Raw genomic sequence first — 15278 nt, 5'->3', positions numbered from 1 at the left:
TTCCGCCACACTCGTTTCTCGTTACTCCACATCTTGGCAAGTCTTATCCATTTGGGTTGGCACAAACTGCATATAAAGTTCTCAACTCGACTTATTCTGAAGCCACCTCGCCAAACATGGGAGACACTGACCAGAACTCCTTTCCTCTTAGCATTAAAAACGTCAATACGTGTGTTCCTTATCCTGCCAACCATCACTTTACACTTTCCTTATCCGATTAAACTCTTTTTCCATTTCGCAAACTAGGAACAAATCAATTTTATGTGGTAGAGCAAAAATGCAGGGTTATTCCTCGTTTAAATACTTTTGTATTAGGTTTTTAATTCAAACAAATGCTGCTTTCTGAACATAGATTTGAAATAATAATAATAAAGATGATGCTGTAAGGACATATGCTCTAATGCTACGTGTGAGAGCCAGAAAACATGCGAAGTCAGAATAGTTGAGGATTCAGTCGATCTGAAAGGACGTATTTCTGGGCAGAGCCGCTACGTACTGTACAGCCAAGCTGTTGTGTGTCTTCTGTGTGGAAGTGAGGAGACCCCTAGTGGTGACATCACCCAACCTGCACTTTCACTGATCTGCTTCATCACTCTTTAAGCATTGCACTGGCTTCAGCACTGGATTTTTTTTTTTACACTAACTGTAAAATAGAGTGAATAAACAGTGGGTGGAACTTCAAACCCTCCATCAAATGCTCCTATAGTATGAACGCTCTCTGTTGATCTTATTTATAGTGGATTTGTGCTCGCCAACTTTATAGCTCAAGCGATCATAAAGAGTAGCGATTAGAAGCCCGGCTACTGATAATTCACACGTGATAAAGAATGGAAGATAACAACAACAATAATAAATAATAATAATAAGACGAAGAAGAAGAAGAACCTTTCAAACATGAAATTCATCTAAAAAATTTCAAAGGAAATTAAAAAGGCAAAAATAGGTAATAAGATATAATAAGAAAATTACATTCAGAACATTTGTTCAGTTTCAGAAAATTTAATTAATTAATTAATTGATTTATTTATTTATTTATTAATTTCTGTAAAATGTGTAAGGCTTTCTGGTTCAACTGTAAAATAAAAATTTAAATAAAAAACAAAATCAAAATTTTCCTGTCAGATTTAGTTTTATTTTTATTTATATGATTTATGCACACGGTGCTTATAAGTGCAGAAAAAGTAAGATAAGATAATAATAATAATAATAATAATAATAATAATAATAATAATAATAATAATATTGTAATTTATCACCTTTTATAGCACCTTTTATAAAATTCAGCTTAGACAAAGATTAGGGAAATTAAAAAGGCAAAATATATAAAATAATTTATTTATATTGTATATTTTACTATTAATAAAACAAATAAAAGGTTTAAGTCTAAAAAAATTGTATGAGATTAAATAAAAACGGTAAGCCATTTAAACTAATATTTGAAACCTAAAATAAAAAAAAGAAAACAATATGAATACAACACAAATGTCTACAAGAGCAGATGTGATAAAGTTGCTTTTCTGCTCTCCAAAAATCATTCCATGTTTTTGCAGTTGTCTTAAAGCAGAAAGCAGCTTCACCGTGTCTTTTCTTGCTGACTTTGCGTCCACTGAGCAAGCTCTGAGATGCAGTATTACAGGAAATACAGAAGTAGAAATGCTCTGTCTTTGAACATAAGTCTCGACATAATGCAGGGAAATGTTCAGGCCTGTACAAAGCGTCCGTCATAAACCAGGCCAGCTGCGTGCTCCCTTTACTGCAAGTCACTACCTGATCACAGCGTGCCTCCACCTCCTCTCAGCTTTAACACACCTATAAATCCTCTCACTGCCTACTCTGACCTGCGCGACCTCACCGTGCCTGCTGGGCCCAAGCAGACGCTGGGATTTACCGTATCACGAACGTGATCTCTCGCCACCTGCCGCATGATTTATAGTATCGTATCCAAATTCCAATTTTATTTGCCCCATACACAAAATACATACACAGTACAACATGTGGTGAAATGATTGTCCAGCCGAGAATATAAAGGAGTAAAAACAGTTACATTTGAAATAGATTTAGAGAGAAATTATATAGAAAATAGAATGAGAACTGTATGATTTGTTATGACTACAGTGTTTAGACAGCTGTGTGGAATTGTGTGCAGATTTACCTAGTGAGTATTGTTTGTACAGGAAAGTCCAGAAAAGTCCAAGCTGTAGTTATCTTTGTATACGTCTGCTAATAGGTGTGTGGATGTTTGTTTGTGTGTGCAGGCGGCACTGGCGGAGAGCAACTTGAGCCTCCTGAACAGCCCCACGCTGATGAACAGCACAGCAGCCAGCCTCAACATGCTGCACGTGGGTCATGATGATGTGAGCAGCACCGTGGAACAAGTGAACAGCAACGGCAGCTGCAGCCCCGGCTTGTCTCCACAACAATACGGGTGAGACAGGACAAGAGCTAGAACAAAAGATATCTTGCAAATCTAGCTAATGAAACTGCCTAACTATCACAGGTCACCTGCGAGTACAAATGTGAAATAATTCTGTAGCTCGTTCCTGTTCTGTCACTTGACCTCCAGTTCTTATTTGAACTCCCGTCTGTAATCTGGACAAAATCCTGTAATGTTTATTTCCATAAATGCTGTTTATGTCACTGATAGTTGCATTGAGGATACAGTAAACCCTAAAATTATCATTCTGATTTACAGCGGTAGCGAAGCAGCTGCGTAAGAAATGAAACACATTATGCCAACAATTATTATACATTTTTTATCAAGTAAAGAATGCCGTACACTTTTCTATTCATTTATAGTTATTTTTAATTATTTCCTTGTTTGTTGCATCAAAGAAGCCGTCTTTCTCTCACTATTCTGACTTATGAGGTAATAATAATAATACAGTCCTGAAGACAAAGCGCTGACACTGGAGACTCCTTCCAGCGTCAAGTTCCAGCATCGCTGTGTCTTCACTACAGTCAGAGCTAGAAAACACTTTCTAACCAATCCGGTTTGAGAAGTCGCCGTTGCTGTGCTGTAATGTTAGGTAGTGAAGTGTTTAGAACAGCATATGAAGTGTAGCAGGTTGTTTCAGCTCTGGCTAGTGTAATTAAATTTGTGTGTGTGCGTGTGTGTTTTCAATGCCTCAGACATCAGATCCACGTGAAGGAGGAACCTGCAGAGCTTGAGGAGGACAGCCGGCCCATGTCCCTCATTGCGTCCGTCACTCAGAACCTGAGCATGCCCAGTGACGATCGCGACATGGAGGAAGAGCTTCCCACAGAGGAGCTGGAGTAAAGGTGGGCAGGGTTTACGGTCCCCGCCTTTCCTTGTCACACAAGGCATAAATAACCACAAAGAGGAAAAACAAAGAGAGATGATATGGAACAACCCCAACATCAAGAAAACAAAACAGGGTGTACCTCTCATCAGTCCATCGTGCATTTAATTTTTTTTTCTCTCTTTTTAGCTGTTTTTTTTTTTATTTGTCTCTCTACTTTTCCTCAGTAGATTTCTTCAGTAAATGTTTTAAAGTCCCAAAGACTAGTTTTAAGTCTCTTGTGTATTTGAGACTGGTGCAGCCGGTTTGTTTCTCCTGCTCGGAACAGTCCGTCTCAGACTGACAGCAAACCACCGGTCCCCCAAAGAGCCTCACTCTGCTCCTACTGTCTTATCAGCTTTAGTTCATTTTTATTTTATTTTATTTTTTTTTTTTGCCTGGCCTGAGAACTGCTTTGGGATAAAACTGCAGCTGTGGTTTACCTCAGAACGACGTTCACGGATCCAACGGAGAACACAAACTAAACCATTAAGACAGAACTTCAGCTTGCTTCTATCCTGGAGTTTTAGGTTCTGTCAGGGGTGTCATGCTTCTTTACTGAACAACAGCAACAAAAAAAGGGATCAAAACATGACCAGAGCAATTGACTCCTTTCTGTCTTACCCTGACATTTGACCTTAAGATCAGTGAACTCTTAGGTAAAAAAAAAAAAGAGTGGTGGAATTTTCCAGTCTTGGACCAGTGTTAACATTTTGTGATCTCTAACTCTAACTGGCTCGCTCTGTCTTTGTCTGATATCTGATGGCGAGAAACCAAACAGCTATCTTTTTCTCTCTCTGTCTCTCTTTCGGCTTCTGTTATAACAAAAAAAAAAGTTGAAATTGTTTCCATCACCAACCTTCCCCTCCAAACAAAAAGAACATCTTTTTTCAGGACCAACTGGTGTGTGAGCACTGACAGCCACGATGAAGCATCAGAGCAGAGACATGACTCTTACATGACTCTTTGATTCAAACGTGTGTGACGTAGTTTTCCGATGCTTGTTTAAAACGTTTATTTCACACTCATTATCTCACAGTCTTCAACAGGATCAGCCTTTTACATTGTGGTGTACTTTAGTTCTGCATATGTAGGTTGATTTTTTTGCTGTTGTTATATATATATTTTTTAAACCGAAGAATTATCACCATTCCAAATTGGCTGGATTTTAGGTAGCGACAGAAAACGAGAACCAGAAAAATGATGGAGATTTTAATACCAGGAAGCCGGGCTCAATCAGAGAGGGGTTCGAATGTACAGGTTCCCTGAAAGATCAGTTACAGGCACTCTTTTTATTTCCTTCTTTTTCTTTTAAGCATTTATCATTGCATTTTAGAAATTCCACTGAAAATTCAGCTGCGATACAAAGCGTTGTTTTAAAGAGATGATATTGTGGTCACAGAATACCTCAATCCACGGTATTCCCTCGCCTCGTTCTGGGGGATTCTTACTGTGGCCTAAACTATTTCAAAGATCTCTACATCATCTAGATATACACTAATGCTTATCGAAATGTCTGGTTAGCATGTGAGATTTTCCAAATGTTAGCCGTCACATAAACATAAACATTCATAGCAGTGGCATGCCAAATTCAAGTTTTCATTTTATTTCGTATCCTCCCAATTTATTTTCGTTACAGGTTACCAAAGAGATTTGTAGTAAAACCAAATACCCTCCATTTTTATTTTTGTTTTAATTCTTGTCTTTTCTTTTGTTCCTTCTTAAAGAAAGTGTCCAAAAAAATGATTCCTTAAATTATTATGCTGTTGTTTTATTTGATTTATATATATATATATATATATAATTTCTTTTTGTTAAGTTTAAGTGATCTGTTAAAGACTAGCACAGAACATTCCAAAAACCAAAGTGTAAGGTGTAAAAGAAAATTTGATGGTTTAAGAAGAAGAAAACAAAAATTACTGTTTAAATATAGTATGTAAAGTGAATGATGTTAATCCTATGGGGTGTAAGGCCAAAAAGAAGCAGTTTCGTCAAGCCTCGTTCGGTTCCTTAGATGATAAAGCACTTAACAAACAAAAAAGACAGAAAAAAACAGAAAGCTCTACCCTCTCACGCTCAGGCAACGACAAAGTGTTATGAACACAACCTTCAAAAATGCCTCAAGGTCTAAAGATATAAATACTTTTACAGACAAAAGGCACTTGGACGACAAACGCTCAATACACAAATCCTCATTTTTTTATTAGGTATGTTTTTCTTTTTTTTAGCAAAACACTCATTTTTCACCCTCCTTGCATTGTGTTGGGTTTTCTCCACGCAGTCTTTGCTATTTCATCCCTTTTCAGCTGAAGGATAACAGACAGGAAGAGATCAGCTAGAGAAAAGATAAACAAAACAGACATCCGAGGGCCAGCTTCAATGAGAAATGCACTTCGTGTTTAATCTGAGAGGAACTTTTTTTTCCTTTATTTTCTTAAACAATACACACTCATTCTTTTCCTTTTGTTTTTAACCTACGTTTGTTTAACGCACTTGCTATGGGAATAGAAACGAAACGATATAAAACCAAAAATATTGCTACCTCCTTTTTGAAATAGTCCACAAAATAAACGGCCAATGAAAACCATCCATAGTTATCATACATACACACCGTCTTGTTTTTTCATTCATCCTTTAATAAAAAATAGTCGAGAACCAAAATATGCTTGTGGACTAAAAGCTTGTCTGGCGATCCTTGATCCTGAATTCATTTGCATGAATGAAACCAAGCAAACAACACACACATACATACAGACACACACACACACCCCATGCTGACAAAAAAAGTAATGACTACCTCTCACATTGGAAAAAAAAAATGCTGAGTCTTGTTAAGTGCAAAGCATTAAACGGTCAACGTTATTTAAAAAAAAAAAAAAGGGTCTATTCCAAATTGCGCGTCCACCATCTTTAAGTGATCTATTAGCATAGTGTCTGTGTACAGGTCTGAGGCGAGGAGGCATTAATTGCACGCTCTAATTCTGCATGCATAACGAGGGACCAGGCCCTGCTTTAAGCCAATGAGGCGGCCGGTCATTAGAGCACGCTCAATGGGCCAGTGTCAGAAATGATGATGGGCAGAATGCATTAACGCGGGTCGTCTCGTTCAAACGGCCCCCCGGCTTTCCAATTAATGCAAAGCGTGGCTTTATGGCGGCTTCGGGTCAGGGGGGAGAAATAAAAGAGCACAGACACCCGCACCGAGCAGCGCACTTGAGTGTAGCAGTGACTAACCACGAGTTTTGTTTTGTTTGTATTGTTCTTTTTTTTTCTTCTTCTTCTTTTCTCTTTTTCTCTTTCTCTTCATCCTTTAAAATCACTCAAAAAAAAAACGAGCTGCAGAGAAGCCGGCTGGTGGTAGTAGTAGTCGTAGAAGCGCTGGCGCAAAAAATAAATATAAAATAAATGAATAAATACCCTGAATATCCCAAAGATTTAACGTCCATGCTAAAGACGACTACGATAAGGCTTAGAAACAGGAACCGTGCTGAATCTCACAGTAATAAAGGAACTGCTGCATTAATGAAAGAACGTCAATCGTGCTTTAAGGTACACACCTGTAAACAAAAGTTGTTTTATAAAGATGTAGACTGATGTACGTCAGTGGTATTAGCGATCACCATAATGTTTTCTTTTGTTAATCTTGTTGTAATGATGTATTATTGTATATTACAGCTTGGCTTGGCTCTCAAGGGCATTGTTTCTCCCCACACCTTTTTATTTTTTTGTCTTTATATATTTTTTTTTGCTGTTTTTTTTTTTTTTTTTTTTACGTTAATTTCTTACAATCCTCTAGCTATTGTAAAACTTCCTATACTGTATTGCTTATGCTGTATGTATTTATCATATTATGTGCTGCAAGTATCATTATTTTCACTCCTCTTTTTATTTTCTTTTCTTTCGCCTTCACAAAACATCTGGGACGATGCTTTTTTTTTACGTGTATTATCTCAAAAAAAAAAAAAAAAAATCTAAATTAGGTTAAGTGGTTTAGGTAAAAAAAAAGAGAAAAAGAAAAACACCAGTTTGTATATTTATCTTAGTTAGGTCTATTTTGATACTTTTTTGTCTCTGTATTGCAGTTATGCATTTTTAAGGGTAAAAAGAGAGAAAACTAAATTTTAAAAGAGTTTAATTCATTGTTGCAATGATACCTCAGAAGGACTTTTTTTTCCTCAAAGGACAGGACCAAAACCTCAAACAAGGAGAAAGAGGAAAATACAAAACCTGAAGAAGAAAAAATATGTAGCCCTCTCTTGCTTTAAAAAAAAAGTACTTTGAGGTGTTTGTTGGTCCTTTTTAGGTGCCAATAGATGTATTTGTACAGATTCCCTTTAAACCAAACCATTCCTGTAGTTTGCAGAAAACGTCTCAAAGCTGTCGCTCACTTGGCAATGGTGTTTTATATTACAATTACGGCGAGTTTGTCTTTATTCGTCACGTTTGGCTCAGAGCCCAGTGGACTGCGCAGCAAGGCTCTCATTAGCTTAATTGGCATTAATGGCTTAGTAATTAAAAATAAGCTGGTGCATTGTCGTCGTTTTCATGCCATCATTGAATCTATTGATTCTTTTTTTTTTTTTACTGTTTTCTTTTTCCCTTTATTTTCTTTAAAGATGCATTAATTGATCTCTAAAACAATGGGACCATGATTTCTGTTACAACCTGTTTTTTTTTTGTTTTTTTTTAGGGTTATTTATGATATTAATTATTGAAATCCTTCCGAGGCTGTGCTGATTGGATAGAAATTAAAAAAAAAAAAAAAAAAAAGGAAAAGCTTTTCACTTTTTTTTGTGGAATACCAAGCACCATTCCAGTGTCACTGAATTACACTGAATCTGTGTTCGATCATCCCCCCCCCAAACCCTTTTTTTTTTTAATATAAATATACCATTCTGTCTATTGAGCTGTCTGAGCTCCATTTCTGTGTGATTGACAGTTTTAATGTGACGTTATCCAGGAAACAGGTTCTTGCCCAGGAGCTGTGCCTGACGGTATTAACTTTTTTTTTCTTTTTTTTTTCTTTTGGTTTTTGGCCAATCAAATGGATTTACCACTTTAGCTCTCGTTTCATTTGCATCTTAAGAATGTGTGTACATTTTTTTAATCAGCAGTGATTTCTATGTACTTAGTTTAGTATAAATATATATTTTTTGTTCTATTTTTTTGTTCGAAACTTTCGAATGAAAATTTTAGGGGAATGAACACATGGTGGTTCTAAGATGGTATTAAAAAAATAGTTAAAGAAAAAAAAAAAAGTAAAGGCAACTAGCCAGCCACCGTTATTGTTTTTAACCCTGGGGTGACCGTGTTTATGCCAGTCACTGCCATTTTTCTTCATGCTGTATAAAAAAAAACTACAAAAAAACAAACAAAAAAAACACATATATCTGTGTATTTGTAACCTGAATCTTCATGTGTCTGCTCATGCAGACAATAAAAAAACTGTACAGTAGTTCTAGTTGCATGTAATCTGTACTAATTATTGACAATGGCATTATAAAATGCAATAAAATACTTATTACACTGTCCTCAGCTGTGTCCACTGCGTGTCCTCATTTTCTGGTTAAATTCAAGTTTTAAAAGATAAACGTGGCTAAACTTGAGAAATACTTATGTCTTATTTCTCAGATCTGTTATTTTGCACAGCTGCAACAGAAAACAAAAAAAAGCAGGATTACGTCCAGAACAAAAACGTGTTCTTGATTAGCGTCAGGCAAAAAATAAAAGGGAAAAAAAGCGTCAGATGTGACACTTAGCCATATCATGTTTGGCATGAGCAAATGATCGGGCCTCATTTGCTCACACTAAAGACCCTAAAGCTGTTTACGAAGCACTTGCTGTACAAATTCTATGATCTGGACTGACTGCTGGATAAGGATGCAGAGTGGGGGGAAAGGGAAACGTGCGTTCAATGGGATTTCAGGCTACAGCGTTCTGTGGTAAAAACATCTGGAGAGAGGTCTGTCCAAAATCTGGCTGATACAGACCTCCTTAACGTTAATAGGGTAATGTTTACAAGTGCCACTTTTGTCTAACAGGATCAAACTAATGATAGTTATTTGCGTTTCATTTTTACTTTCGTTGCATGCACTCTTTTTTTTCCTCTCGCTTATAAGCTGTCTGTATTGAATGGGTGCCAAGGACCTTCATCTCAAAGGACAAAAATGATAGCTATTGTTAAATTGATAGTGATGCGTGACTCACGAGTGTTCAGGCTTCACAAAAGTACATTCAGTCAAATAATGAAAAAAAAAATAAAAATCACGGCTTTAATCAACCCTTGCCAAGACGTGACACTTTTAGCAGATATATTTCTTTATTTTAGTGAATCAATGATTTAAAGGTGATAAAGAAAAAATAAATAAATAATGTTTATTTGTGTCTGAATTTCTGTTGAGATAAAGGAGCTTTTCTAGAGCCAGTAATTACGATATTAGATTTAAATATATATATATATATATATATATATATATATATATATATATATATATATATAAAAAACACAAAATTGTAACAAGGAATGGGGTAAAGCAGGAAATTGAGAAAAAGCAATATTTAATTAATTACGTAATAAAGTAATTACGTGAGATCTAAGACAGTTGATATAAAATCTATATATATATAATATATAAAAAAATAAAACATATATAAAAAATATACTGTATATATATATATATATATATATATATATATATAGAGAGAGAGAGAGAGAGAGAGAGAGAGAGAGAGAGAGAGAGAGAGAGAGAGAGAGAGAGAATCATGACAAAATTGTAACATTACAAAATTGTAATGGGGTGAAACAAGAAATTGAGAAAAAGTTAGATTTAATACAAATTTAAACAAACAAATAAAAAGTGCACAACTACTCATAAGAAAAATGGCAGTTTGCTCTACATGACTATCACTGCATCTTCTGTTCAGATATGTGCCTCAGGTCATGATGTCCTGGAGACAAAAATCCAGACTGCAACATTGGCTTCAGTTTTGTTTGCTGTGTTTCAGGCTCCGTCCACCAGGAGGGGTAAATAAACCAGTCAAAAAATGAGTGTAAAAAAAAAAAAAGAAAAGAAAAAAGAAAAGAAGAAAAATAGAGTAGGACAGGCCGAGCCAGTGAGCTTTCACACTCCTGAGAAAATCTCATGCTGACACACAGACAGGGTGTGGAGTGTTATTGCAACCTGCTTAGACTTGCGATCGGGTTCTCTTCTTTTACTTTTTTGGCTTAGGTGAAATATGCATGGTTTCAAAACCTGAATGCAGTGATTGCATCTATGAGAAGGAGTTGCTCATAAAAAGCAGACTGGACTTTTTTTTTCTGCAGGTCCAATATGTTTAGAACATTTCAATAATTTTTCAAGAATTAATGGTTTTGTCAGTTCAGCCAGAAGAAACACCACACACATACACACACACACACAAACAGCATGAATCCATGATTGATGTAATGCAATCTCATGCTGCTTACCATTATAAAGCCCTCATGGAGTTCATGACATAGAAGTACAGACCATGCTCCTGTAAGTCTATCCACCTCAGACTTAGAGCTGTTTATCTAATGACTATGTCTATTAAAATCCATCTTACAACACACTGTCCACATCGTGTCCCAGACTCTGTTGCACAATCCGCCTTGCTGTCCTGGCCACCCTAATGAGTCTAATTAAGAAGTCCCTGACAGACCAGGACTGGCCTGGATCACTGGCTCATACAGGACTCAAGTCAGAGAACAAAAGCATCTTTGTGAGTGATTGGAACCACATTTTCATGCATGTCTTTCTGTCGAGCCGTTCTTGCTGAAAACAATCGGCTTCAAAAGGTTAAAATAACACCTCAGAAAGTCCTGCTAGATATCTGTGGTACGTTATGGCTTTCTCTCACACTAACTCCTTCTGCCTTTTATCTCGCCTTAAAAAGAGCTACGCAAATTGCTGTCGGTTCGACTGAACGCTCTCATACACCTCTATCATATGCATGATGGGATTGCTAAAATATCTTACCAGTAACTGTTGTATACACACAGACTTGTAGTCACTGGAAGACAGGAAGCCTTTCCGGGATTTCACAGAGTGTTTGAGGGGATTGTAGGGCCAAAAATGATTGATTTTGCTACATGCTTTTTTGTGGAAAACTACTTGAATTAGTGAAAATGCAAGAACAGGATTCTTAAACGCCTAACAGTGAAGACACGAGTAATTACTTCTCTGATAGCTGTTTTCATGTTCAACACATTTGAATCAAAGGGAGTTTTAGCTGTATGTGCATTTTGATGACATCACACAAGTCATGGTCCAAATCTGCAGAAAATTGCAGTAACTTAAAAAGAAAAGAAAAAAAAAACAAGCACCTTCGTATATTGTGCTTGATTGTGATAATTTCTGTGATTGCAAACTTACAAAACTCTAAAGGGACTGGGCAACTCCATTAAAGCTGAATAATCCGTGTGACTCTGACATTTAATTTAGACAATAATTGCTTAGTCTATTTAAGTCTAGATTTTCCTCCAAAGAGATCAAAGATCAAGTTTTAAATCCAACGCATTCATATTTCTTACAACTGCTTTTGGATTTCCAGTGCATTTTCTCAATAACTAATGATGACTTACTGGATTTGGTTTGTGTCAAGGCATCAAAGCAGGCGTAGATAAATGATCCCCAATACAATTAAATTTTATGCTATTCTATTTATATAGCATTTTTAACAATGGACCATGTTGCAATAAAGACTAAGAGACACCACCGGAAGCTGGGTTCGAACCTGGAGCTCCACGGTAATCGTAATCAAATACAACATGTGTAACAAAACCATGGGAGCTGGAAAACACAACACAAAACAATGACTGACAAAGACATACAAAAGGGCTGATACAAATATATAGGGCAACATATTAGGGAAAATGAGGAACACGTGACATGGCATGAAGGGCAAAGCACAAATCACGTGAGAAATAGCAAACTAAAAAGCTCCCTCTGGTGGTCTGTCAGGGAAGTGTCCCAGAAGGATCTAAGTGATAATTCATCTCATTTTCTACCACTTATCCGAACTACCTCGGGTCACGGGGAGCCTGTGCCTATCTCAGGCGTCATTGGGCATCAAGGCAGGATACAACCTGGACGGAGTTAAGTAATAATTGATTATTTTTTTTTATTATTCCTAAGATGAAATTGCCAAGGAAAATCAATGCACACACAATGTAGAAGCTTTATTATTATTATTATTATTGTTATTATTATTATTATTTGTTTGTTTGTTTGTTTGTTTGTTTTCCAAATGGGTGCAAATCTAACACCTGGGCTTGAAAGAAACCAGCCCCAGCTTCAACTTCATAATACCTTACTGTATATTTTACATACTGTACAACAGTCAGTGGTGCTTTGTGTTTTTTTCTACAACGTTGGAAAAAAATATTTAACAGAAAGTAAAAATATGATGTGTATGCCAGAAAACAGATCCTTAACCAGGCTTGATTATAACATCTATCTGAATGAATAAATTAAAGGTGTTGCACAAAACAAGGACACACTTTAAATTCACTCTTTTATTTTGCGTTATTCAGCTTCAAGGTTTTTCTCTTCTCTAAGCATATAGCATGCATAATAGTTCTGATGATTGGCCAAGCAGTATTAGTTATTCATTCAATTATTTTATTAAATCTTTATTTCATTCCTCCCCACTGAGCCTGCAGGGTGGAATAGCATTCAACTTCTTGTATGGAACAATGTGTTAAACTGGGTCCTACAGAACTAAAGTGTTTACTTCTATATAGGAAAATGCATTTGGTATACATTATGAACTGGGGTTGGGACATAAGGGCTTTGTGGTTAACTAAGAGGTTTACCTTGCACCATCAGGGTTGGGGGTTTGCTCTGGGTACTCTTCCCCCAGTGCAAAGACATGTATTGTAGGCTGATAGGTATCACTAAATTGTCTGTAGTGTGTGAATGATTGAGTGTGATGGGTTGGCAGCCTGTCCAGAGTGTTGCCTTGTGCCCCAATTCCCCAGTCTTCCCTATGGGGTAGACTCCAGGTTTCCTGCAACCCCGTGTTGGAAAAGCGCTACAGAAAATGGAAGGGATGAGATATAGTGCTTATTTTTGTCTCCCTCTCTTATCCTTTCTTTCTTTATCTCTATTAAGACATGCACTATATGATAGCTATACAAATGAGATTAAATTGTAATCAGAATTGCTCAGTAATTGCTTTATACTAGTCAGGGTGTCTATGGATCCAGATCATGACCAACAAAACAGCACTTTTACTACTGCGTTTTCCACCATAATGGCAGTGGTGCTACTTTACACAAGGTGTCTTTAGCAACGGCCAAAAAAACGATACTGACGTTCATAGTATGTGTAAGATCACTATCAAAGCCGAGAAAAGACATCAGTCTGTATGATTTCTCTTAAATAAACAGCTATGAAGGTTAGAAAACCAAAAAACACACCCAAGCCCAATACTATGACTTGATTTTAAGTCTGAAATGAAATGATGTAAGATGTGAGATTCACACTATTTCAAAACGGAAATACGCCATAGCCCTGCATGCAATTAGTCCATTTCACCAAAGATTTGATGACAATATATCACAAGGCAAACACACAAACAGACATTCACACACACATTCACACATGGGGAAATTTAGCAAAGTTATTTAATCTATCTGCATAGTTGTTCACACTTACAGGTAAATAGAAGGAGAAGTTTTCAGAAGAAAACCAATGGATACAGTACACAGGGCAAACAAAAAAATCAAGGCCTCAGTATCAAACTAGGGGCCTGGATGCTATGAGGCATCAATTATGCTATTATCTTTACTTGCAATATTGCACCAGTCAAGTTCTAGGAAAAGTTTGAAAAAGAAAAATTAGGGACAGAGTTAGAGTTCATGCAATTAATATTCATGAATAAAAACAAACAAACAAACAAACAAACAAAGGCAACCACAAACATTGCTCACTTAAACAGTGTACAGTACAGTATATGTACAAATGTTTAAACTAGTCATGAACTTATGGTGGCCTAAGCAATATCCATGATAGTAAAAACAAAGGAATTCCAGATTAAAGCTGACAAAATGAGTTTAAATCGGAATGCGTAAAATCACCCAGATAAAAATGCAGTGCCAGCGGCAGCTAAAACTGATTTACGAATCACAAGACATCAGCCATTTCTTATCATGTCAAATTCACATGTGATTCTCATCTGTTGAACTTGAGGATCTCAGATCTTCTGTTGAACTCTGAGCTGATCCTTTTACAAGTACAGACCTGTTAGAAATGAATAACAAATTATTACAATTACAAAAACAACAATAGAAACTGCATGGTTACAACAGGCTACAGGACCTTTAGAAACCTGTGTGCACACAAGTTGTCTTGGGTTTTCTTGTATTGTCCCCTGTCTTATGTGTGAATGTGTGGATGGATCCCCATTTTGCACCCAGGGTCATAAGCTCCGATTCCACCATATTTATGACCAGGATAAAGTTAATGATAAAAGTAAGTATTATACTTAAAGTAAATTACTTAAAGTTAAGTATTGATTAATAATAATAATAATAATAATAATAATAATAATAATAATAATAATAATAATCTGAAATAATAATAACAATATAACAACAACAGTAGTAAAATAATAGTATTATTTATTTATTTGTTTGTTTGTTTGTTTGTTTGTTTGTTTGTTTGTTTATTTATTTATTTATTCTTACATACATAGTTACTTACTTGCCTAATTATGACTCAATAATGAGCAGTAACTTTTCCTCTCCATATATTACACCTTTTATTGTTATAAAAAAAATAGATGCAATTTCCTGTTGAAAACTCTCTCTCTCTCTCTCTCTCTCTCTCTCTCTCTCTCTCTCTCTCTCTCTCTCTCTCTCTCTCTGTGTGTGTGTGTGTGTGCGTGTGTGTGTGTGTATGTGTGTGTGTGTGTGTGTGCGCGCGCGCGCTTGTGTGTGAATCTCAGTTTGAA

At 36.2% G+C, this 15278-nt stretch overlaps 1 protein-coding gene across 4 annotated transcripts in view; it reads left to right on the top strand.

Moving 5' to 3' along the window:
• The window catches only part of foxp4 (forkhead box P4), a 130438-nt gene extending 121608 nt beyond the window's left edge, over positions 1 to 8830 (top strand). For all 4 annotated transcript variants that reach the window (XM_060857897.1, XM_060857896.1, XM_060857899.1 and 1 more), the window contains 2 exons: positions 2256 to 2425; positions 3130 to 8830. In XM_060857897.1, coding sequence (XP_060713880.1) covers positions 2256 to 2425; positions 3130 to 3277 — 318 coding nt within the window. In that variant the 3' untranslated portion in view covers positions 3278 to 8830. The remainder of the gene's footprint in view (positions 1 to 2255; positions 2426 to 3129) is intronic.
• Positions 8831 to 15278: the final 6448 nt, after the last annotated feature.

Source organism: Tachysurus vachellii, chromosome 22 (genome assembly GCF_030014155.1).
Source record: "Tachysurus vachellii isolate PV-2020 chromosome 22, HZAU_Pvac_v1, whole genome shotgun sequence".
Classification (NCBI taxonomy): domain Eukaryota; kingdom Metazoa; phylum Chordata; class Actinopteri; order Siluriformes; family Bagridae; genus Tachysurus; species Tachysurus vachellii.
The sequence above is the reverse complement of the archived record's forward strand: the minus strand, read 5'-3'. Positions and strand labels throughout refer to the sequence as shown.